We start from the raw sequence: 25768 nt of genomic DNA, 5'->3' as shown, positions 1-25768 counted from the left end.
TTCTTTCTTTCTTTCTTTCTTTCTGGATGATTGACCTTTTACAGCCTGAGGGCCTCATTGCCCTTCAAGGTTCCCTCTAAAGGATTTTTGCCAGCCAAAAACTGTAGATGCTGAATTAGTGCTCTCTCTCTCTCTCTCTCTCTCTCTCTCTCTCTCTCTCTCTCTCTCACACACACACACACACACACAGAGAGAGAGAGAGAGAGAGAGAGAGAGAGAGAGAGAGAGAGCACAACGACAACAAGAAGAGAGTGTGATTTAAACCTATGAGCCCAGTTGGCAATCACAGAACAATTTCCCATGACTTAAATCCTCTCTCCATCCCACTCCCTTGAAGCAGAAACCTATGCAGCCCAGCATATAACAGCAGAGTACCCAACGTAGTTGGTGGGGGGCGGGGATATTTTATGCTGCAACCAAATAGTTGGGGTCTCTGAAGGCCAAGAAAAATCATCTGGCTGGACCAGGGATTAGCCAACCCTGCCTTAAAGAATGATTCCGAGATGTGGGGGAACAGACTAACAATATGCTTATCTTAGGGGCCTAGAAAGTGTTGGATCTCTTTCTCCATGGATTGAGAAGACGATTGGGCCCCATCCGGCCCCCAGGCCTTAGGTTGCCTACACCTGTTCTAGAGAGTGAACAGGGATCCACCAACCTGCCCCCTTAGCTTTTCCAGTCAGTTAAGGAAGCACGGCACAACTTCCATCTGCAGCATTCAGAAATATTCAGTACATCTACTGGATGACCAAATAGTTCTGAGTGTTTAGTCTAGAATATTCTGCATTTCTCTCAGCAAAAAAAGCATAAGCAAACTCAATAAATTTCTATTCATTTCATTTCCCTAGCAGCTGGCTAAAACATCTCAACTAAATAACAGAAAATATGTGTTAATAAAGTGGATATTAATCCAATGCTGTGGGTGCTCTGCTTTTATTAGCAAATATGTCAAATGCAGAAGGTTCATTTCAATCCCTTGCATAAATTTTTTAAAAATTTATTTGGAAAAGATGGGGAATGCGACAAAAATGCTAATTTGGAAAAGACAGAATTAGTTGTGGTAATGTTCTCCTCAGCAGTAGCTTCAGCAGTTAAAAAGATGGATGAGGTCCACGCCGTGAAAGAGAAGGTACGGATTTACAAAGATGTGCTGGTATCTGTTCTTTTTGAGCTATAAAGTCTGTCTAAATAACCATATTCTCCCGGGGAGAGAATCTGCTGCTTTGGCTGCCTGTGTGTTGTATTTGGACCATCTCCATCTCCAAATGTTGACGTTTCGTATGTGACCGAAGAATAAAATCTGTGGGAGAGATGTGTAAAACTGTAATCCCCATTTATTTGCTAACAAAAGGTTTTGCAGAATCCTGCTTGGTTTCTCCTCCGCCACTTTTTTCAAGGTGACTGCCTGCATCTAGAACATGACACTGATACTAAACTTCTTTTTATAGCGGTATTTTTTAAATTTGGAGTACGGAAAAGGTGTTAGTGGATTTGCCCTCGGCCTTTGCCTCTCATGCATATTAATCAAGGTGTTACTTAACATAGGATGGGACCTGGAATAAATATTAATAATAATAATGAAGTTGAGGAAGAGAGGAAACAAGATGGCAGGATTAGACTTAGAGGCCTCCCCTCCCTGATTTCTGCTGAGTCAAGCTGCCACAACTTGTGACCCTCCAAACTGCATTTAGCCCACCAGTCATTTACTAAGAATTACCACCCCACCCCACCCACATGATTTTCTGCAGATCTTGGGCTTTCCTGGGCCTCAGCCAACATAAATGCCTCACCCTGGCAGAACTTAAAACAACTGAATTAAAGGCAGCATAAGGAGGCATGGTGGGGGCAGGGCAGGGCAGGGCTAAACTTCCACATATTCTAATCTCCGTTCATCTTGGCCACGTGACCGACGGCCCAATCCTCAAAGCACAGGTCAACACTCATCTGCCAGCTCAGCCAGCAGCCACTTCTCCCAAATGCTTCCAAACAGAGTTTGGAATACAGGCAACTCTCAACTTAAGCTGGGCTTACATTCTGGGGATAGCACGTAAAGCCAAAAATGTGTCTAGTCAAAACACACTGGGTTCAACGGCAGATGGGATTGCCAAAGTCTTTTTCCCTCACACCATTTGGACCCAGGTGGCGCTGTGGGTTAAATCACTGAGCCTAGGGCTTGCTGATCAGAAGGTCGGCAGTTCGAATCCCTGTGACAGGGTGAGCTCCCGTTGCTTGGTCCCAGCTCCTGCCAACCTAGCAGTTCGAAAGCACGTCAAAATGTAAGTAGATAAATAGGAACCGCTACAGTGGGAAGGTAAACGGCGTTTCCATGTGCTGCTCTGGTTTGCCAGAAGCAGCTTTGTCATGCTGGCCACATGACCTGGAAGCTGTACGCCGGCTCCCTCGGCCAATACCGTGAGATGAGCGCGCAACCCCAGAGTCGGTCACGACTGGACATAATGGTCAGGGGTCCCTTTACCTTTTTATTTGTATGTGTAACTTCTGCTATCCAGTCATTTGAACCCTGGCCAATCCACCTGGGGCTTGAGAGTGGAGCGGAGTGGAGCAGGCTTCACTCTAGTCCAGGGGTCGTCAAGGTTTACCTTGCCTTGGCTGGTTCACTCCCGCGGAGATCGCTCCATGGGCCGGATCACGTCTTTGCAGACACGATTTTTGGGCGTCTGTGCAGACATGATTTTCGGCATCTGTGCATTTGTATACGTGATTTCCGGCACTGCGGAAGCAAGTCCACGCTCCCCGCTGCGCTGGTTTAGTGCTGCACGTGGGGACTCACCGAGTGGGCAGCTCAGTTCGGGGGCAGCTCATGGGCCATTTAAACGACCCCTTGGGCCGCTTGTTGATTATGTCTTCCAACCTTTTCCTTCCTATGTTTATGTGCTACTTGCTTTGCTGCGGTTCTGTATTAGTTCCCATATTTGGAGCTGGGAAGGAGTTTGCCTGCAAACAGATTAGCCCTGTTTGAGGTTTTGCCTTCCCCATAGCAATAGTCACTACTTTGGCAGATATAGGCATTGGGCCTGGAATCCATAGTCTAACACCTCACCCCCACCTCAGAACAGTGCGATAGCAGGGCACCCTATTAGAGGGGTCTAATTGGAGGTCTCTGTCCAAAATCCAAGGCATGCAGCAGATGGGCTTAGGAGGGTCCTACATGTAGACCTGCCTCACGCGGAGGACCCATGTCATGCTTCAGCCTTCCACCCAGGGGTCTCAAAGGGATTTACACCCAAAGTCCAACCTAGATCTGGAATCAATAAAGTTGATTTTTTAATTTTTAATTTTTAAATCCCAGCACGTTGTCCTTGTCCAGTTTGCTAACATTTTCAGACTAGGCGTTGCTTCAGGACACTGCTAGTGGGTCCCCAATATCCACCATCACAATCCTTCCACTTTTAATTTGAATATCACCTTCCTATACTGCTGAACACAAGGTGGTTTAGAAGCTAAAGAAACGACCAAGTATACAGCAATGTTCACCTATCTTGTAACAATCTAATCCAATACAAATAACTCATAATAATTAAAGAATTACTTTTGCTACCTTCCGGTCACAAATATATATATATATATATATATATATATGAGTGGGATTTATTTGGGGGCAGGGGATAGCTGGTAATGTTGAGGTCTTGACTCTTCTTGAGTCAAAGGATAATTATCCAGCCTTTGAGCAAAAGGCCTTTGAAGCAGGAGGTGGAAATGCGGTCGGTCAGCTTGCCAGAAGCTACTCACTAATTGCGGCAGTGAGTTAATCAATGGAATAAGAGTTTAGCTTCTGGGTATAATAAAATGAGATAAAAGACCACTCAGAATTTCCACCATTAGGAAAGAGCAGGCACTTGACTGGCACAGATTATTCTCTTGTCTTCCACCTGCCTGCTTTTGAGGCAACATGAATGTGAGGCTGCCTGACAGCTATTAACAGAATAAAAACACAACAACAAAAGGCATTATTTTTGAGCACAATCAGATATAAATATTTACAAAGGCAATTTTAAGGAGTTCTTGCTTATGTTCGACTGTGTTTGCCTTCAAAATATTTAAATTTGGAGACAGATGGCTTGTACAGTTTTATCAGCACTTGCGTCATTATATATTCAAGCAGCCAAGACTGATAACCAGATTTATTCTGGATTGTTTGGAGAACAAATAATTTGAGGGTGGGGGGGGGGGAAGGATGATGTTGGGAGGGGAGGAGAAATTCAATGAAATACTTCAGCCTGTGGGAGGAAAAAAGTCAATGCAGAGATCTCAGTGACGTTTTTATGAAGAAAAGGGAAACAAATTAATGTAATTATAAAATTAAAAGCAGCAGGAACAGCTTTAAAGTGGTGTCATTGTATGTGGCGATGAAACAACTTCAGAAAATTGGGAGAAAGCCATTGTTTGGTGACAGTGCAGGGAAGAGATAATTACCATTAAGTCAACATTATGCTTTCTTCTCTGTGCAAGGGAATTAAAAAAACAAAGCCAAAAAACAAGGCCGTGTGCATTCCAGAAAGCATCTCTTCTCATCTTACTTAGTCCACTCATGATCATAATTTCTCACTTCATCTTACAGTGCCAACCAGAAAGAGATTTGAGATGGAAGGGGCAGTGTAATTAGAGCAGAAGGGATGAACTCACCCTGGATGGGAAGATGTCAGTTGCAGAGGACGTTCTTGTGCATGAAGGGAGTTTTAGCTTCTGGTCTCTGGTATCACCAGTTAAAAAGTCTTTGGTAGGAAGACTGGGAAAACTCTTGCTTGAGAATGCGAGCTGGAGTAGGTTGCAATGGCCAAGGCTGACCAGTTCTCTGCCTTCGTCCATGGCAGGTTCATATGTGCATGGCTTTGCTCTTACCTCCAACGAGGCTTGTGCCTGAGTAACTCTGAAACAAGTTTGGTTCCCATAAGGCCCTTGCAGTGTTGCTGACGATTCATGGTTATGTTCCAGGGTAGAGACACGTGTGTGTGTGTGTGTGTGTGTGTGTGTGTGTGTGTGTGTGACAACCTGTTTCTCTCAGTTGTAGCTCCTAGGAATTTCTGAAATAAAGCCTAGAACAGGCATGGCCAGACTTTGCCCTCCAGCTGTTTGGGGACTACAACTCCCATCATCCCTAGCTAACAGGACCAGTGGTCAGGGATGATGGGAAGTCTAGTCCCAAAACAGCTGGAGGGCCAAGTTTGGCCCATGCCTGGCCTAGAACATAACCAACACATTCTGTATCCTGTAGATCTGTATTGTAATGTGGGGGGAATCAATACTCGTTTGGAAACCAGGGTAAACTTGATGATTCACAGCTTAATGTATGACTTGACTCTATTTGGAAGACTTGTGAGTTTTGATGAAAGGATTTTTTTAAAAGAAAAACAGCAGGGCATGGAGTGGACAGGGAGCCACGTGCCCTACTTTTCAGACATCAGTCCTCTGTTTCATGGTGTCCTTGATTTGAAACAGTTGCTGGGTCCAGTCAGGTTTAAGGCTGAAGAGGAACCTGGAAATTGTGCAATGGGTCAGTGTGCCTGGCTGTTAACCAGAATGTTGGTAATTCAAGCCCCCCCCCCCCGGAAGGTTGTGGGCAGGATTCCTGCATCACAGGTCATGGGACTCAACGACCCTCAGAGTCCCTTCCAACTCTACAATTCTGTGATTCTATTATTCTATGAAATTCAGCATCTGGACAGTAGATCAAGCAAGTACATAGGCCAGTCTTTCCCACTATGGCAAGATTTACTAATTTCTTTTGAAATTACAGCAATTGTTTCTAAATATGCATGTATAGATAGAAATTATCCTATGGAAACCTGTGTCAGACCCTCAAAGTTTCCCTATTTTCCAGGGTGTCCCTGATTTAGAGAAGCCGTCCCGGTTTCTGATTTGATCCTGGAATGTCCCACTTTCATTGGAGAAACTTTGGAGGGTATGGAGTTATCTGACTCCCGAGCTGTCTGAAGGCAATCCTGTATAGGGAAGGGTTCTTTTAATGTTTAATGTTTTATTATGTTTTTATATATGTTGGAAGCTGTCCAGAGTGGCTGGGGCAACCCAGTAAGATGTGTGGGGTATAAATAGTAAAATTATCATTATGGAATGGGATGTCCCTACTTTAATCGGAGAAATGTTGGAGGATATGTTTTTGTGATATGTGTCACATCCAAAAGGACAAAATACAAGTGGCACCCTTAGGCTGGAGAATGGTGCTTTACTTTCTAATGGGACTCATATAAGCAATTACACCCCCTTATTATACCAAGTGCTTCTATTTTCAATTAAAATATTACTATCTTTCCTCCAACCCCCCCCCCCCATTCCAGAGATGATGCACACACAATATTTTGAAGGTTTCCCCTTCCCTCGATAACTGTAGCAATGGGGGGGGGGACTGAAAATTCCCCATCTGCCACCAAGGGGGTTGCTGCTGTTAAGCATCTCTGTTGCATGGGGCCAGGCAATGCAGAGTTAGCACTAACCAGGGTTAACACTGATACAGCGTTAGCAAAAGAAATGTTTCTGATATTGGCTCGATGTCCCCAGTATTATAAGTGACGGGGGAACAGGGAGTGAAGAAATATAGACATCTACTTAAAATGGGTTGCTCCAGGCACATCCCTGAGAATATGTGCAGATAATGCATTTCATCGCCAAGAATATGCATTTAAATCGCTCTTCTGTCAAACAGTTCCAAAGCCCCATATAAACTTTACCAACTTATCAGCTAGCAAAGCTTGCATAAACCCTACACCAAAATTAAGTGCCTTAGTTCTCGGGAGCTGTTACTGAGGAAAGCAAACTAAATGAGAAATAAATCTCTCAAGAGACTAATTTGACATGGCTTAAAGGGCCACAAGCATATTTTCATTCTGACTTAAAAACGGCTTATTACTCATTTAAAGCCCAAACGAAAATAGATGTTAGTTGTGTTTGAACTTGAGTTTAGTTTGTTTAGCTTCTGGATGAGGTCATGGAACATGAAAGTTTGGTGCTGAGGCTTTCCATTCATTCCACTGAAAGCTTTGAAATGGAGCCGTGTCTATTTCATGAAATGTGTCAGTTTATCATGAATGAGGGTGATGGGCTTTCTTCTTCCTCCTCCTCTTCCTCCTCCTCCTCCTCTTCTTTCCTCTTTATTGTGCACTGAAAGATTTAATCCCTGCCAAACTATTCCCTTTTGGGTCAGCAAGATAGGATTGTATTATTGTTCGGGCAGAAAAAAATGAGAAAACCCAATTAAAAGCAAATTGCTGTTGTCAGCAGAAAAGAAAATAATCAGCGTTTAACCTATAGATTAACCTTTCGAAATGTTAACAATATGCTGGAAATTCTCCCTTTTACTAGCTGCTTCCTCCTCCCTCTGTGAAATACCTGTGTCACATTATAGGAGGACCCAAAGACACGAGGAAAGGCCGGGAAGGAGTTTTAAAATAAAGATCTGTTTATTATTATCCCATTAAAATTCAGGGATTCAAAAGTAAAGCTCAGGATTTTAGACCCTCTTTAAAAAATAAGTGAAACTTCCAGTCCCAAATTATTGTATGTTTTTAATGACATTTCCTTTAATTTGTTTTTGTGGGAGGCAGGTTATTGGGTTGTTTTTATTTTATTATGTATTTTATATTCTTGTTTTGTATTTTTCTCTTGTGAACTGCCCTGGGATCTTTGGATGAAGGGTGGTATACAAATTTAATAAATAATAGTGATAATTATAATAATTCACTTCAGGCTATACCCACATGTATTCCTTGGGTTTAACACAAGTGAATTTAATAAAAATAAATTTCTTGTACCCCGCCTATCTGACTAGGTTGCTTCTGCCATTCTTGGCAGCTTTTAAAACAAAACATCAAACATTGAAAGCTTCCCAGAACAGGCCTGCCTTCAGATGAAAAGTCATTATTGTTTATTTCCTTCACATCTGATAGAGGGCATTCTACAGGGAGGGTGACACTGCCGAGAAGGCCCTGTGCCTGGTTCCTTGTAAGCTCACTTCTCATAGTGAGGGAACCACTAAAAGGCCTTCAGAGCTAGACCTCAGTGTCCGGGCTGAACGATGGGGGTATGTGGAAATGCTCCTTCAGGAATACAAGGCTGAGGCTGTTAAGCACTTTAAAGGTCAGCACCGACACTTTGAATTGTGCTCGGAAGCGCAAAACGAGGCACATAAAGCCATGACTCTTTTTCTCCTTAAACATGCTTGGTGCTGTTGAACATCTGTTGATATGCTATAATAATAATAATGTAATAATAATAATATATTTATACCCGGCCCATCTGGCTGGGCTTCCCTAGCTACTCTGGGTGTCTTCCAACAAAATATTAAAATACAGTAATTGTGTAATCCTGCGCAGAAGGTTCTGCAAACCAGAATCACCAAGTAGTGTATCCGCATGCAAATCCCCAGGGACTTTTTGCTAGTATTTAGTGAAGCACATTTGAAGTTGTATCTAAGTTATACCTGATAGCCAACCCAATGTTGTCTTAACTAACTTAAGTGCATTGATTTTAATGGGGCTATTCTTAGTATGATTAGGTCAAATACGATTGCTGGCTTCCCTTGAAATTACTTGTCTGTTTCCCTCAATAAAAAGGCCAAATTTGCTCTACAGTGGTATCTCGGTTTAAGTACACAATTGGTTCCGGAAGCTTGTACTTAACCTGAAGCGAACTTTCCCATTGAAAGTAATGGAAAGTGGATTAATCCGTTCCAGACAGGTCCGCGGAGTACTTAAACTGAAAGTACTCAAACCGAAGCGTACTTAAACCAAGGTATGACTGTAGTATAAATCTGGTAGCAGCTTACCGAATGTAGGGACTTCCCCCACCCCCCAATTTCTGCCAACCTTTCTGCCAGCCCCTCCTCCCGGTTTCCATACTTGGATTCCGTAAAATCATTCCCCCCCCCTCTTTTTTTTTTTGCTAATGTGACAGTGATCAGATCCTCTTTCTGCATTTCCTTCTTCTCTGTTTTGGGTTGCCCTTTAAAGCACTTTTGACTACAGCCTTCCTGACTATCAGTTAACTTGTGCTCCAAATAAATCAGTAATTTCCTTCCTATCACCTTCCTGTCACTTGATTTTAATCAAGAAACAATTGACTGTCTGTACACACGGTAACGAAAGCAACTTTGTTTCTTTAGGAACAAGAGAAAAGAATAGCCTTAAAGAAATTGCCTTTGCTGTTGGTAATTTGCAACTGAAATATATATTTAGAATCTTGTGAGTGAGTTGATTGATAGCACTGAAAAATGCAGAGCTAAGTCAGTTTCGATGGTCCCTTTTGCATTCCTTGGTTTCTCACCATATCCACACTGGTCAGATCAATAACTCATCCGCAGTTTGACTCCACTGAGAATCATGCACAGAAAAGACATGGGTCTGCACTGCTGGTAATGTATGCCAGAACCCATTATCTGAATTTGTTGGTTGGCTGGGATTTCCTGCTTGAGTTTGAAAAAAAATCCAACATTGTGTTCCCACTTGAGAGGCTTTGAATTTATTTATATATATATTTAAAGGTAGAGTACATATTATGTGTACCCCTTAGGCTTGGCACAGGAGGTCAGATGAATGTGTGGAGGTTGGGGGACCTTGTAGTTTTGATATTAAAAAACCGACATTTGTAGCTGAAACACATTATCTGTCAGATCTACTTACATTAGATTCACGCTTTGAACATACAGGCCGCAACCATTTTGGGTATGTCCAATTGACGTGATGGCTGACGTGTGGGTCCTTTTGACAGAATCTGGTTCTATCTAACAGTCCTACGCAAGAAATTCAGGATGGGTTGGGATGTGGGAGAAATTGGGTTCTGCTTGCATTTTCATGCAAACCTACACGATTCACACTTTCTCAAAAAATGCTCACACCAATATGCAGCCATTATTCAAAAACGGACTTGTACAGTGACTAATAAAAAGAAATGCATTTTTTTTTTAAAAAAAGGTCTTCTCTGTTTTCATGCTTCCAGAAAATCTTTCCATTAGGTAGGTCAGATAAGTGTACTGAGACACTGTTAGTGGGCAGTTGCCTGATCCTGATGTGGTTATACCATACCTGCCAAGTTCCTGCCAGGAAAATAAGGGACCGGGCCGGAAGTAGCAGACCGGAAGTAGCGCTGCCGCCATTTTGGAACTGGGCGGAGCATGCTCAGAAGCAACTTTTGATGCTGCTCCACCCAGTTCCAAAATGGCCGTCGCGCTGCAGCCATTTTGGAACTGGGCAGAGCAGCATCAAAAGTCGCTTTGAGAACTGGTGTGGGGTGAAAACTTTAGTTTAAGGTCTTTTTTTGGTTGGTGAATAACGGTTTCTGAAATCTTGGCTTGTTAAAGGAAATGCTAATCCAATTGGGGGAAAAGACATTGGGAGGGGAGAAGGAGTGTGTTTTAAAAGTTTAGGGTTAGGATTTTTCTGGAGGGATTAGAAGAATGGTTGAGGAAATATTTTAGAGGTTTTTTTATATATTTTTTGAGTGTAGAGAGGTGTTTGGGTAGAGAGCTGCCTGTCTCCCTCTCTTTACTCTTTGCACCCAGTGGCAGGGGGTGCTCTGGGGGGAGGGGGAGGGGGTAGAAGGAAACCCAGACACTAAAATGGAACCTTTAGAGTGCTGAGCCCCTCGGGTTACCCTAGTGGCAGGAGGGGACTCGGAGGGGGAGCAGAATGAACGAAGGAGGAGGATTAAGTTAATATGATAAGAATAAGATTTTGAATTAGAATAGAAAACCCGCCATAATCAATTAAAGAAGTCAGGGAAACCAGGAGGAAGAGAGTCGAGGAAGCCACAAACAAATTGTTAAGAAAATAAGATTTGGGAATTTATATTTTTTCTTTTTTCTTTTTCTTTTTTCTTGTTTTTTCTTTCTTTTTCCATTTGTTGTTTTATTGTTAAGTAGAATTAGCTGGGGGGGAAACCAAACCTCAGAGATCCTCCGCCTCTGTCCTCTCAGTGGCGGGGGGGGGGGGGATAATGGTGGAGGAGGGAGGGGGGAGGTCAAACCCAGCTTAAAATGGACCCCTTTGTTTCCCAATGCCCATGGGTATCACTGGTGGCAGAAGTGGTCTTGGGGGTGGAGGGAAATTGAAGGGACAGAGTTTATTTTGTATGTTATGTTTGTCTTGTTTCTATAAAAAATAATAAACATTATTATATAAAAAAGTCGCTTTTGAGCATGCTCTGCCCAGTTCCAAAATGGCCGCCGCACCAGAAAATGTTTCTGCGCATGTCCAGAGACTCCAGACATGCACAGAAGGAGCCTTCCCCGGTCGGTAAGTAAACCGGAGAGGTGAGGGCACGGTGGCAGGCAGATCAGATTGGCTCCACCTGCCATGGCTGTACTACATTGAGCTCCTCGCTCTCTCAGGAACTGGCAATAGCATTCAGCATTGGAAAGCCAGGTGAGGAAGTTCACCCTCCCTGTGCTGCCCCACATGGCTTAGTTGGTGTTCTGAGGGCCTTCATGGTTTATTGCTGAAGAACTGGACAAAGTATGGTATAAAGTATTTCATATGGATTTTTTCTGTGTGTGCTGCTGTTATAATTGTAAGTTGCTTGCACAGCTTATGAATTGTTGTTGCTGGTGTTAATTACCCACCTTATACCCCTATGGTCCTAGTCAGGTGAATAGACTAGTCAGGCAGCCAATACAGTGGAACCTCGGTTTATGAACACCTCGGTTTATGAATTTTCGGTTTATGAATGCTGCGGACCCATCTGGAACGGATTAATTCATTTTCCATTACTTTCAATGGGAAAGTTCGCTTCAGTTTATGAACGCTTCAGTTTAAGTACTCCACGGACTGTCTGGAACAGATTAATCCACTTTCCATTACTTTCAATGGGAAAGTTCGCTTCAGTTTATGAACGCTTCAGTTTATGAACAGACTTCCGGAACCAATTATGTTCATAAACCGAGGTACCACTGTATACATATATATTTAAATGAATAAGTAACACTTTTTTATTAAAAGACAGAAAAAAAATCTAACCACCCCCTTTCTCTCTTTCTTCTACTCCCTACCCCTTCTGTCTGCTGCCTGTGCCCACATCTCACCACAGATGGACCTCTTGGCCCTCGAGGATTAGCTGAAGCTACTGAGATGTGCACTCAAGAATGCCTGGTCCTGGGTCACTCAGACAACTGTTGGATGCCTCCCTCTTTGGGTTCGTACCAGCAGCCAAAGTCTCCACTCTCCACCTTTGCACCTCAGAAGGAATGGGTTAAGAAAGACAAACTGGTGAATGGCCACACGTTGACCAGAACCTGGAAAGAAGACAGCAACAGAAACCAGTTCAGTGAACGAAAGCAGTTTGGCTCGGGGGAAGGCCATTTCAACCCTGGCAATCCCATGGCTGACATTCCTTTGGCTAACTTGAAATCCTATAAACAAGCATCAGGACCAGTGGAGAGTCCGAAGGAGAACCAGCTATAAGGAAAGGCTTCTTTGGAACAGTGACTTTAGCCTAGTTAGACTTGCTAATACTCTGTGTGTGTGTGTGTGTGTGTGTGTGTGTGTGTGTGTGTGTGTGTGTCAGAGCTTTATGTACTGAGTAGACCTCTAGAACTATGCGTCACATAGCAGAGATATGCATAACTTTGTGGTAGCTCCATGGAACTGCAACACAAAATAGCATTTCTACTAGTTGTGTGGTTTTGTTAAATAGAAATAATCAAACTCTTACAGAGAATCTCTCCAGTTTGCAAAATATCTTAATTTTTTCAATTTGCTTGGGATAATGGGTGGGGGTTTGTTTATGTTACTTTGTTTTTTTGACCCTGGACTTGCTGCTGCAAACAGTAGAAGATTCACATGGAGAGAGAGAGAGAGAGAGAGTATGTGTGTGAGAGAGACGGTGGATTGCAATTCTTAGAAAGCATATCCAATTAGGAAATTGTGTTATTGTTACCATTGATCTTGTGCTGGGACTGCTATACTTGACATCTTTACTGAAACAAAACAACTAAAAATTGCAAACATTAAACCTACTGTGCTATTAACAACGTTAGTGGACACTTGTTAAGTCAATCAGTGTTCAAGTACTTGTAAATAGAATCAATTATTATTAATAACTTTTGTGTACTTATAACGGTCACCTAAAAAAAATACTGTAGCATAATTCTGTGTTCCACAGTTGCTTTTTTCCTACTTTATTTCATTTGCTTCCTGTTGTTTTTTTATTATTATTTTGTTTCTTTTGGTGATGGTGTTTCTGTGTTAGTAGTCTGTCTGACACACAATGTTCCAAGGAGCTCAAAACACTTGTGTTAAAAACTGAGGAAAAGAGGGAGGGGAGGGAAACATTTTATTTTACTATTATTATGACAAAAAATTGCCAACAAACTATTTGCCAATTCCGAAATAACACTTGAAGTAAGGGCTTTGAGATTTTAGCCACTATTCTTTTTGTTGTTTTTCTGATTTGCAAAGCAAAGGGGAGAAAAAGAAAACACTAACCATGATAGCAGCTGAATGGACATTGGCTGCAATCACGCTAGAGAGTGATATTAGTCAAAATTAGGTGGAGGATAAGGGGAACAATCTGCTGAGTGGTTCCAAAATATGAGCCCCAGCGAACTGAATGGGAGATGCCTAAGTGCCCATTCATATCAATGGCGCTTGTGCGGGAACACTTCTTGAGTTATTTTGTACCCAGTAAATCCATATCTAACCATTGCTTTTTTAAAACAATTGGGCTGTGTGTGTCTATACCTAAGACAGTTTGTATTGCTCAAATGGCAGCGGTTGTGTTGATCTTCATCTGCATTGATGTTGTAGTAACACAAGTGTTTTTAGATCATAGCCACAAAATATTTAATGTGTCGTGCCTTCATGATGTAACCAAGCATTCTCCTGGTAGGCTAGTTGGGGGAAATGAAAGGGTTCAATCTCTAATTCTTGCTGTTTAACTGTTTGTTACCATAGTTGGTCAATGCCTGGCAGGTACCAGTGTTGCGTCACTTGAATCAAACCAGCAAAGTGACTCCTAATGTTAATAAGATCTCAGTTGCACGTCTAATAAATCCTAATCTGAACATTCTTAGGCGTTTTTTTCTTAAGGCATGACAGACAATTTAAACAAATAGCATGCAACATGGGCGGGGGGGAGTCCTTAAAGTACAAAAGAAAAATTTATCTTATTCCACAGTTAAACATCAGTCTTAAAATAAACACACAGAAAAATAAAGGTAGCTAATATTGATGGTTAATTTGTTCTTACCAAAACTAACTGAAGTTATTTTGTATATAGCAGTTCACATTTTCTTTCCTCCACAATATACAAGCATAAAATGGGTTAGGGGTGCATTGCTTATTGCAGTACTTATGTCAGTTTGTGAGGGGTGTTTGATGACTTTGACCGAATAAATATCTAAACAGTTATCCTTGTTACTGCTTTGCCAGTTCAACGTTATTTACAGTTATTCAGCTCTTGCAATAAATGTTCTGAATTCCTGATTGTCTTGTGGGAGTTCTTGGCCTGATGCCTTCTTAAGATTTTCCTTATTAAAGGAAAGGGGGGGGGGAATCTCTATGGCGCAGCCAGAGGAAACAAGCAGGAAGTGAAGAAATCTTGACCTGAAGTGTGGCAGCTAAAGAAAATGATGGCAATGGCTCAGGCTATAGGGGAAGGCAATATTTAAAAAGATGTACCAGGCAGAAGTTGCTGACCAGGACGAACTGAGCCTCTCTTTCGCTTTGCCAGAACATTGTGGGTGTCAAATGGGTACTGTGAACTTGCCTGCCTTCTCAGTCCTCCCTCCCTTCCCAATCTTCTTTTTTCTATTTGAACGTTCTGCCTGCCTGCCTGGAGGTGTTACTACAGGCAACCTGTCGGTGTTGGTGAGGGGAAAATTGGTGATGGTGCTCCATTCACCCATTTCCAAATCCTTCCTCCCAACAAATTATGGGTCACTTTAGCCATAGTCGATTTGCATGGTAGGGAGATGTGAAACATTTATGCTCCCTGTCAAAATTTTCATGAACCTTATAAATATTAGGTTAACTTTCTAGAAATTTCTACAAATGTCTCACCTGGTCCATTTTAGGTATAAAATTGGTGGCAATTTAGAGACACATTACACACCACCCACATGCCCCCTATCGCAACAGAAATCCTTTTAGCTTCTCTTGAAATTCATACACCTATTTTGCCTGAGCAGAACCTTCCAAATGACTATTTTTGTTAGGTTTTCCACCCTCCTTATTACCTTTTTACAGTTGCCAGGCTTCTGAAACAATATTGGGGTTAATGCCACACGACTGACTAAAGAATGCTTTTGTTATCTGACATGAATTATTATCTGATTCTTGGCAACCTGTTATTAAATTGTTTTCCTTCTACGTATCATGTTCATTTGATTGTCCCTTACGCTCTGAAGTGGAATACTTTGAGTACCATATGCTGAGGAGCATCAATAAGCCAGGACAAAAATATTAAAATTTGATCATAGTTTGGTTATCTATTATATGTGAGCACACACAGGCACACACAAAAATCAAACACATGGTGACAATTACTGTTGGTAGAACAAAATAATATGATGTATTCATGGCAGTGTGTATTCAGGTGATTCCCCCCATGTTTTCCCTTGACAGCATCTAAGAGTAGAAGCAATGCTACCCATATTAGTACATGCATTTGTAGAATGATTGTACTGATCACTCGATCACATACCATAATACGTACCATCAACTGATCATGGAAACAGAATGGGCAAATACCTGACACCGATGGAACAGGATAACAAATAGAAAGCGCTCTTCAACGCAATGGCTTTTCAAATCCTAAGTCGTTTTTGCAGCTGGATACACATACAGAACTGTTGTGGGAACTTGGCTGCCTGACAAGACTTGGAGCTAGAACACATTAATGTCTATTAATAAGCATCATCATTATCACTGAGTCAATACAGTTGCATATATGTAGAATTTATTGTGAATAAAGACTCAGGTATGTGTTTCTCATAAAGTATTCATGGGGGAAATTGGTTTAAAGGAGGATTTGAAGGGAGAGACACCTGGTTCTGTATTGGTCTTTGGGAAAGCAGTTGTTGGGAGTTGGTGTTGTTGTTTGAGGATGAGTCTACACTAACAGCAGAACATGTGGAAGACTAATTATGAGTGCAGGGACAACTGCATACCCACAATTCTCTGCACATAGAAATGTAGCTATCAGGGAGACATCTAGCTTAGGTCTTCCTTCATACCAGGTGTTATCTACACTTAACCAGCTTTCTTTGTACTATATACTTTGTACTATATCAGCATTCAAACTCTGAAGTCCAGGAACAGTTTCATTGTATTTTGAGATTGGCTCCCTGAAACCACACTTTTTTCTCCATTCAGGCCCAAGAATCACTCAAGAGAACCAGGATGAGTAATGTTGCAAACCAACTCACATCCTGAATGGAAGATGAAAGAGAATATTTTCTTCTTTAAAATAAACCATTCAGTTTACTTGGAAGGTTGTTTGCTGGTAATCTTAAACCTTGAGAAGAGCTTCTGAATAAATTCTGTTCATTAAGAAAAAGCATTTAGAGATCAGCTTTAATATGGGAGCTCGCAAAGAACTTGATCTAAATCCAATTAAAGGCAGTGGGAATTGTGCCACGGACTTCAATAGGATCTGCAGTTGGCCCTATATACGTGCTCGGTGAATACACCTTCATTTCCAGCCAATAGGCTGGCGCAGTCCCTCTGGCATCCCGACACTGCTGGGTAAATCCCATATATCTCTAAATAAGCCCTTAGTTTACATCCTGACAGGAATTCAACAATGTGGCAGAGAAAGGGCAGTGTTCCTCCCCCGGCAGAGGATGAACATGCAGATCAGCCCAAGGGAGCATTCAAATGCTTGTTAGGATCACATGAACCAGAGCCAGGCATTAAGGGGTGATTAACAGTGAGCCTGCTTGGCTGTATCTCGAGGCTTTGCTCTTGTCACTTCCAGGAGCTGCCTCTCAGCAGGCAGGGGAACGAACACAAGGGCCTCTTCCTCCCCTCAGAAGTCGGCAGAATTTTGCAAACTGATAGGAAAATAGAAACTGCAATAGACTTTTTTTGTGGTTAAGGAAACCCAGTCAGATGGGTGGGGTATATTATTATTATTATTATTATTATTATTATTATTATTATTATGGATTACTTTCTCCAACTGAAAAAGATAACAGTAACATAAATAAATAAATATCAAAACTCCATTTTATTTTGTCAAGAGTACAGTGGTACCTCTACTTACGAATTTAATGCGTTCCGAACGCACATTTGTAAGTCGGAAAAATTTGTAAGTTGAATCCCATAGGAATGCATTGGGAGAAAAAATTCATAAGTTGAAGCAACCCTATCTAAAAATTCGTAAGTAGAAAAAATCCTATCTAAACCGCATCCAAGATGGCGGACGGAGCTCCATTTGTAAGTAGAAAAATTCGTAAGTCGAGTCATTCGTAAGTAGAGGTACCACTGTATAAGTTTTTGCTTCTCTCTCAGGTATACAAACTGATAGATGATTTTCAAAATTAAGAACATATACATATTCACTAAGAAAGCTGTACTGTACTATAAATGCAGGTTAAGTCAGTGAAAGAGAAACTTGTGCTACATATTCCTAGCAAAACAGAGGGCCCCTCCCATCTCCCTCCCTGTTATATTGATGCAACGGGGGTGGGGCACCACAGGCTCTGGACTTGCAGCTTTTTTAGCTTTGCAGCTCCCACTAGTCTTGCTCCAAACATCTTTCTCAGGTGCTTTTCCGTGGCTGGAAACTGTTCTTAACTCTGAGAAAGCCATTTTCCGTTCCCGGGAGATAACCTTGCGGGCTGGGAACAAGCCCGACCCACGCGCACAAGGTGGGGTAGCCCCGGCGCCACTAGAGTCCTGAGCCGCATCATCCCTTGGACCCACCAATGCGGTTGGTCTGGGGGCATGGCTTGGGCTATATAAATTGCCCGTGGTTGAGGTCTTGCCCCCTTTTGCTTCCTGCTTGCGCTGTTCTCACATTGCTCCACCCACCGGGTGCCATTGCTCCACCCTCCACTGGTATGTCGCCCCAGAAGGTTGCCCATGTAGAAATGTCACCCTCAGCTGAGGGAAGGCAGAGAAGTCAAGAGTAGGCAAAAGTCAGAGTAAATGACCGACAGAGTCAACTAAGTCTAGTTTTGTCCCCAACCTCCTCCCTACTGAGGGCAACACTGAGAATAAGCAGGAGGAAGCCAACAGGCAGGGCCACCACCTGGGTTGGATGTAGAAGAAGGCAGGCAGCCTGAGGTTGGTGGAGCAGCCGTTACCTTTGCTGTAAAGCACCCCACAGTGCAACTGAGGAGGTATCCTTCTCTAAGTGGCTGTTCCCCTCCTCACACTACAATTTCTGTCTGAGCAGCTTTCCTCCACGAGGGAATCCAGACCCACAATTGCAAGGTAAATCTAGATCTGGCATGGGAGGAAGAACTGCTACTACAATGAATTTCTGTGTGGAAACTTCCGGCAAGGAAGGGACAGTACCCCCCTCCCCCTTCTCTTCTCCAAAACACCCTCCCCATTGCAAACCTCACATTCAGCTACACTGTGATGTGGACTTGCCTGGATGCCACAGGAAACAAGGAATCGTGCACAGAAAAGTGAACAGACTTGTAGAGGAGCTACACTTCACTTGGTCCTTTCTTCACCAGCCCGCTTGATTTCCATGCTGACCATAGAGGAAGGCAAGCCCCTTCCTCCAGTCAGAAGGGAAAGGCAGAGGAACTTAAGAATGAAAGAGTCCTGGATCAGGCCAATGGCCATCTACTCCAGCATCCAGTTTTCTCAGTGTCTAAGCAGATGCCCATGGGAAGCCTTCAAGCAAGAGAAGTCTCTCCACCTATAATCCTCCTTCCTGCTTCAGTGCAGTAGCCATTGACAGCTTTATCCTCCATGAGTTTGTCCAATCATCTTTTAAGGGCACCCAAAGAGAAACAAAGAGATCCACCTTACCTCTTCTTTCCCACTTGCATTTCCATGCTGGCCACAGAGGAAGGCGAGACTGTTCCACTGTATACGGGAGGGAAACCAAGTGGGGCGATAGGTGCTTCATCCGCTGGCACATTTGGTAGAAGCTTTTTTTAAAAGAAAAAGAAAAAAAGAACACATTACATTGCATGGAAACTAGTTAATGAAACAAGAAGTGGGCTAGAATTTCCCCCCTAATCTTTTATACAAGTTGTATGGTTCTTCATTTGCAAATGATCCAGCTCATATCGCAACTCACCGCTAATACTTTGCTGTGTCATTGTAATGATTTTATTGAAATGTGTCCTTTTCTTTTTATGCCATGCCTTTGGCTGTTATTTTTTGTAAGGGACTTTTTTGTAGTGAAGAACTATGACAGAATAACAACTACTACAACTTGAGGGCATGCATGACATGTGACCCAGCACACATAAAGGGCAAATGTTACACTCAAATCTAGTGTGACATATTGCTCACCCCTTCAAATGAGCAGAACTTTGTGTGGTATATAGGCGACTCCCCATTTTTGGCCTTGCAAGGGGCAGAACCCTGTGGCTGATGCATACTTGGAATGCGAAACCTGCATAAATAAGGAGTTGCCTATATGTATTCCTTTGATTTGGTACATCTAAAATATTGTATGACTACAATTAACATGGTATGCATTTAGCATTAGAAGATTTTTTCAGTTTAAGAAAGAATGGGGAACCTGTGGTTCTCTTGATGTTGCTGGACTCCCAACTCCTATCACTCCAGCTGAAACAACAAAATTTATTTAATTAAGTTTGTATCATTCCTGCCTTTCCTCCCGAAAGAACCCAGGGTGCCAAGCTTCAATATACTTTAAAATAAAACAAAAACCTATCTAAAACATGTGTTTGGTTTTTTTAAAATAATAATAATAATGAAAACCATCCTAAAATATTTGAAAGCAATATGCATACCCCAACAGAGCTACTAATTTCAAGGTTGCTATGGCCAAGGTGTATCAGGAACATCTTTAGATTTCTCCTGAAAGTCAGTAACAAGGGAGACAGACATCTCTCACCAGGGAAAGCATTTCACAAGTGGGAATTCACCAATGAAAAGGCCTTGTCACAAGTCAACATGGAAGATGAAGTCCATCGACATGTGGAAGCAGACTCCTCATCCCTGGATTTTGCCTCCACCTCCCAATTTTCATAGGACATTTTACATCGTTAAATATGAGCTTTATTTCCTAATGTTTGAGTTAATTGTGCAGTCCTCATCCTCAAAGACTAAGGGACCCAGGTGGCGCTGTGGTTAAACCACTGAGCCTAGGGCTTGCTGATTAGAAGGTCAGCGGTTCGAATCCCTGTGACGGGGTGAGCTCCCGTTGCTCGGTCCCAGCTCCTGCCCACCTAGCAGTTCGAAAGCACGTCAAAAGAGCAAGTAGATAAATAGGTACCGCTACAGCGGGAAGGTAAACGGCGTTTCCATGTGCTGCTCTGGTTTGCCAGAAGTGGCTTTGTCATGCTGGCCACATGACCTGGAAGCTATACGCCGGCTCCCTCGGCCAATAATGCGAGATGAGCGCCGCAACTCCAGAGTCGGTCACGACTGGACCTAATGGTCAGGGGTCCCTTTTCCTTTACCTTTACCATCCTCAAAGAACTTCCAAGTACAATGTGAAACATTTTTCTGACCTGTGGATTTAAATTTTAAAGGGGCATGGTTTATTTTGCTTTGTCTAGGTTGGCTTCTTTTTGGACAAGTTGTATAGATTGGATTCTATTTATAGTACAAAGTTCTTAGTACAGTATGTGCAGTCTTTCTAAAGGGAATATCCCAGGCCTGAGATTTTGAATGCTTAATCTTGGGATCCTAGGACAGTTCTCCTATCTGTATTTGAGGTTATCACTATATTATTGATAGGGACCATGCATAATTAACGGACCACCTTGTGGCATTATATTCCCAAGAGCCAAATGAAAAGGGACAGGAGACAGCAGCAGAGAAACAATTGTTTTATCCCCAGAACAAAACTTGCACAGAGGCAGAAAAGCAAAAGGCATGCCTGTTTTGTCAGCCCCAGACTCTATGCAGCTGACTGCAGTTCAACAACACTCTGCATTGTGTTAAGAGAGCAGCATGGGATGAAGATCATCTGTGGCTCATTGAAATTTAATTTGTAAGGCTCTTTCAAGCCCAGAGTAACTTCACCTGGTCACAGGACTTAAGTGATCCTTGCCTGATGAACCAAGTCACTTTAAGGATATTTGAATCTGCCTTAAGGTCAAAAACCCTAGCAACTTTCTCCCAAATCCCACAAGCAAGGACCCCAATTCTACCATGACTTTCACCATGGGAAAATGTGGGAACTAAAGTTTTGTTTAAACTATTGTATAAGAAGATTTTCATAATAATATACGCTGGGCACTTTGCACTTTGGGGAGTGCAAGCTTAAGAGGAGCCCCCTCCCCCGGGGCGTTGCAAAACTTCACAGTAGTGGGTGGGTGGATAATCAATTGGAGAAAATGAGAGGAGAGAGGAGAGGAGAGGGAAAGAGAGAGGGAGAGACTCGTTCTAAACAGGCAGGGGAGGATTTCCCACCACCTTCCCACCCATCCAGAAGCGCTGCCTCCAAAACATCTGCAGAATCTTCTGCTGCCCCAAATGCAACTCACCAGGGAGAGATCCTGCCTTTCCTCTACCTTGAAATCATGCAATGGCCAAAGGAATGAAAGGAAACCAGAAGGAGAGGGGCTTTCCGTGACCTCACACGAGAGCCAGGCATCAGCTGATCTGCCCCATCCCAGCATGCACCATAGAGAAAGGAAAAGGGGTAGAGCAATCCTTGCATGCTCACTTCCTGGCTCTGCTTGCAAAGCAAGTCTTTGTTCAGAGAGCAGGTGCGTCCATAGATATAGGGAAAAGGAAAGAGTGATACTTGCGTGCACACTTCCTGGTTCTGTTTGCAAAAACCCTGAAATTTTGCCGATTTTTAAAAATCCCCCCAGATGGTGATTTCGCCCTCGGAATCCCGGAAATGTCCAGGATAAACTGGGCATAAGGCAACCCTAAAAGTACTTGAACAGGGAGCTTCCGAGTGGGAAGAGGAAGCCACCATAGCTGCCAAGTTATCCCTTATTTTAAGGGATTTTCCCTTATGCTGAATAGGCTTCCTCGCGAGAAAAGGGAAAACTTGGCAGCTATGGAAGCCACTGCAGGCCTGAAGCTCATGGAGAAAGCCTGGCTCTTCCAGGCATGGCCAAACTTGCCCCTCCAGATGTTTTGGGACTACAACTCCCATCATCCCTAGCTAACAGGACCAGTTGTCAGGGGTGATGGGAATTGTAGTCCCAAATCATCTATTTTCCCCAATAATATTTTTTTCATTTTAAAACAATACAAAATACAAAAAATCACAAGAACAAAAACAAAAAGACAAAAAACAAACATAAAACATAAAAAAGAAAAACATATCAATTACAACAAATCTTTCATTTTTACTTGACATTGTAGACTTCCTCAATTGGGTCTATTTTTACATCCAATTTAAGCAATTTTCATATCTTAAATCATTTTAACACATTTTTTTCATTATCTCTCAACTTTCCTAATCTATAAACATCAACTATCCTTAACGTATCTGAAGAAGTGTGCATGCACACGAAAGCTCATACCAAAATAAAAACTTAGTTGGTCTTTAAGGATGCTACTGAAGGAATTTTTTAATTTTGTTCTGACTCAGACCGACACGGCTACCTACCTCTAACTATAATTCATCAATTATTCCAAATCAAAAATTATATCCCCAACTATCTATCTTCTATTTCACCCCTTTGCCTAAAATTTATTCCCAAAAATTATCCATAAATTCAAATATTACTTCTTCTATAACATTTAAATACTTAGATCTGATTCAGCACCCCCCCCCCCTCCCCTGGACTCGAGGTCTCCCAGACGATTCAGCCAGTTCCATAGGTCATTCCAGTTTCGGACCCTCTTAATCAGGCTTCCCCAAACTTCAGCCCTCCAGATGTTTTGGACTACAATTCTCATCTTCCCCAACCACTGGTCCTGTTAGCTAGAGATCATGGGAGTTGTAGGCCAAAACATCTGGAGGGCCGCAGTTTGGGGAAGCCTGATCTTAATCAATCAGAAAATAACATCCATTATTACTCCACTCCCACTCTGCCACAGCCTATCCACCACACTTCCTTCTTCATCCCCTGCTGTCTCCCCAATTTTCTAACTGTTACACGATACCATCCACCTAGCTTTCCACTTTTCAGTCCTTTCACCAATTCCCTCCCCCCCTTAGATTCTGACCCTAGTATGGATCCTGCTCTCCCTCTCTCACTGGGAGGGCGTTATTCCATGCTGGTTCTTCTTTAAAAACCCTTTGAGTCAAGCATGGGTCTTGTCCCCTTCCCCCCCCCCCCTCACTGGGAGAACAATGTTCCATGCCCCTTCCTCTTCTTCTTTAGATTCAATTGCATTGTCCAGGGCTGATGAATGTTCATCTTTCTTCCCTACACTCTCTGATAAAATTAAGTCCTTGTTCCATTTCCACACACTTCTGGTTTATTTTTCCAATCTGTATTGTATTCTGATGTACTTCGCTTCTTAGATCCCGTAGCAATTTCAGGAATTCCTCTTTAAAATCTGAGAAGTCAGATGTTATTACGTCTACTGGCATCTTGCTTGTCTCAAATTTCATGGGAACAGCACAGATTACAAAACAGGAAATGGCGCTGTTCGTATTTCCAAACTTCAAAGACAAAAATTATGTCTAAACTGGTTGCAAACTAGCATTTTCAGTTCTTCTTCATACCTTAAAACTCTTATGTCCATTTACAAAAAGAGCATTTATTAAACTTCTTATTCACAGCCTTATATTTTGCGTTCTCTTCAATACTGACAGTTCCCGACCTCAAAGAGGTAAACAAATTCCTTCCTACTGTGACATCATAATGGCGGCTCGCTGATCCCTCCAGGGACGCGACTCCAGCTTGCAGGGGGACTTTCCCCAGTCCAAAATAAAATAAAAAATCACAGGGGTTTTACTAAGTTCAACCCTTCTCCCCTTTACCCTGCCTCAGGGGGAATGTTTTAAGTCCAGTCTTTGGAAATTGAAGGCTTCCTATCAATCTATCAAGTCTCTGTAGTCCCAAAACATCTAGAGGGCCAAGTTTGGCCATGCCTATAGCTCTTCCTGTCTGAGTTCACCTGAAGTGCCTGCAGTCTGTTTCTAAGGGAAGCAACTCTGCCTGGCAACAACCTAAGTTCCACAATATAAGGTTGAATCCTAACAGACCTTTCACAAAACCTCTTTTTATGGCCACACATACCACAAGTGGGAACCATTTTTCTAAAAAGCCATCATGGAAATTGGTGCGAAAAGCAGAGCTGTTTTGAATATATATTCCCATGTGCCTGCTCATAACATCAACATTTACTGCCTGGAGGAACATGAGGACTTTAGCCATGGAACTTTTCTCATTTTGGGTACAACTCACCATTGGTGTGGAAAACTAAACCTCCCTCTCTCTCTAATAATAGTGATATAGAAGACTTCTGCAAATGAGAATGAGGAGGAACACAAACTTTGGCAAAAGGAATGCAGCCCGACAGCAGGTGATGCAGAATTTGAGGAGCACATTGCTAAACATCAAGCCCAACAACAACAAAAATACTTAAAGACGATCTTAGCAGCGGGGAAAGTGCTGTTGCACTCGGGTCCTGCAAGGAGGTTTCCCTTGGGCATCTGGGTTGGCCATTGATTCAGCAGACTCTTCTTATGTTCTTATTAGGGCAGCCATAGGCCCAAAGGAGGACAAAGTTCCTGCATGTTTAATAACTGTGTAGAAGATGCAAGATACACCTGCCGAAATTCCCCCTACTCCACAGCTATTTGAGGTGGGGTGGCCTGTTTAGCATCTGACTATCCTTTTGTGCAGCCCTGCACTGCAGAACGCTTAAGTCAGCCAGTCTTCAGAGCCTAGTCATTTAAACATCTTACTTACCAGATTCTTGAGGTTATTTGTTGCTTAACTACCCATTCATAAAATATTATCTGACCATTACTGAGGCTGAAATTGGCAAGCTGACAAATCATATCATGCATGAACACTGATTTAATTGGTATAGGTTTCCTTAAAAAAAAAACAATCCCAAAGTAAATGAATTTGTCTGCATTTTTAATATGTCATGTGTCTGTTTATGGAGAGTTCTAAGCTTGCTGTTCCAGACCAAGGTGGGAGGGAGAGCATCCAGGAAAACATCTCTTTGCTTCAGAACAACTGTGCAATTAACAATTCAGTCTGACACTGACACTCAAGTAGGACAATCATTTCGAGAGGTACATGGGGAACATCATGAAGCCTCCAAGAATGCCTTTTCAAAATGAAAGCTCTTAAGCCTGCTTCGATATTCTGGAGCTGGACCAACAAACCAGAAAAACATCAAAATGAAGTGAGCCTGGCTGTGTGCTTATTTATTTATGTTAATTCTCCGAAAGACGGGGGGGGGGGGAAGAGAGACACCATATGTTTTCAGTTTCTTCAGTAGCACCTTAAAGACCAACTAAGTTTATATTTTGGTATGAGCTTTCGTGTGCATGCACACTTCTTCAGATACACAGTGTGCATGCACACGAAAGCTCATACCAAAATATAAACTTAGTTGGTCTTTAAGGTGCTACTGAAGGAATTTTTTTATTTTGCTTCGACTCAGACCAACACGGCTACCCACCTGTAACTTTTCAGTTTCTGCAACTGCTAAGACCAGGCATCCCCAAACTTCGGCCCTCCAGATGTTTTGGACTACAA

The 25768-nt window shown here is 42.5% G+C and overlaps 1 protein-coding gene and 1 long non-coding RNA gene across 9 annotated transcripts in view; one reads left to right on the top strand and one right to left on the bottom strand.

Moving 5' to 3' along the window:
- The window catches only part of PCDH9 (protocadherin 9), a 762177-nt gene extending 747730 nt beyond the window's left edge, over positions 1–14447 (top strand). For both annotated transcript variants that reach the window (XM_088667463.1, XM_088667462.1), the window contains exon 5: positions 12052–14447. In XM_088667463.1, the coding sequence (XP_088523589.1) occupies positions 12052–12425 (374 nt within the window). In that variant the 3' untranslated portion in view covers positions 12426–14447. The remainder of the gene's footprint in view (positions 1–12051) is intronic.
- Positions 982–25768, bottom strand: part of LOC132591971 (uncharacterized) — a 37815-nt gene continuing 13028 nt past the window's right edge. For 2 of the 7 annotated variants that reach the window (XR_015949443.1, XR_015949441.1), the window contains 2 exons: positions 15714–19078; positions 982–12256 (listed from right to left, as the gene is read on the bottom strand). This is a non-coding gene — a long non-coding RNA (uncharacterized LOC132591971). Of the gene's footprint in view, positions 12257–15713; positions 19079–19680; positions 19728–21619; positions 23330–25768 lie in introns of those variants that run through there. The other 5 variants (XR_015949444.1, XR_015949445.1, XR_015949446.1 and 2 more) reach the window with 5 other exon arrangements.

This window comes from Zootoca vivipara, chromosome 4 (assembly GCF_965207765.1).
Source record: "Zootoca vivipara chromosome 4, rZooViv2.hap1.1, whole genome shotgun sequence".
Taxonomy (NCBI): domain Eukaryota; kingdom Metazoa; phylum Chordata; class Lepidosauria; order Squamata; family Lacertidae; genus Zootoca; species Zootoca vivipara.
Note: the sequence above shows the minus strand (reverse complement) of the source record. Positions and strands in the feature narration are given on the sequence as shown.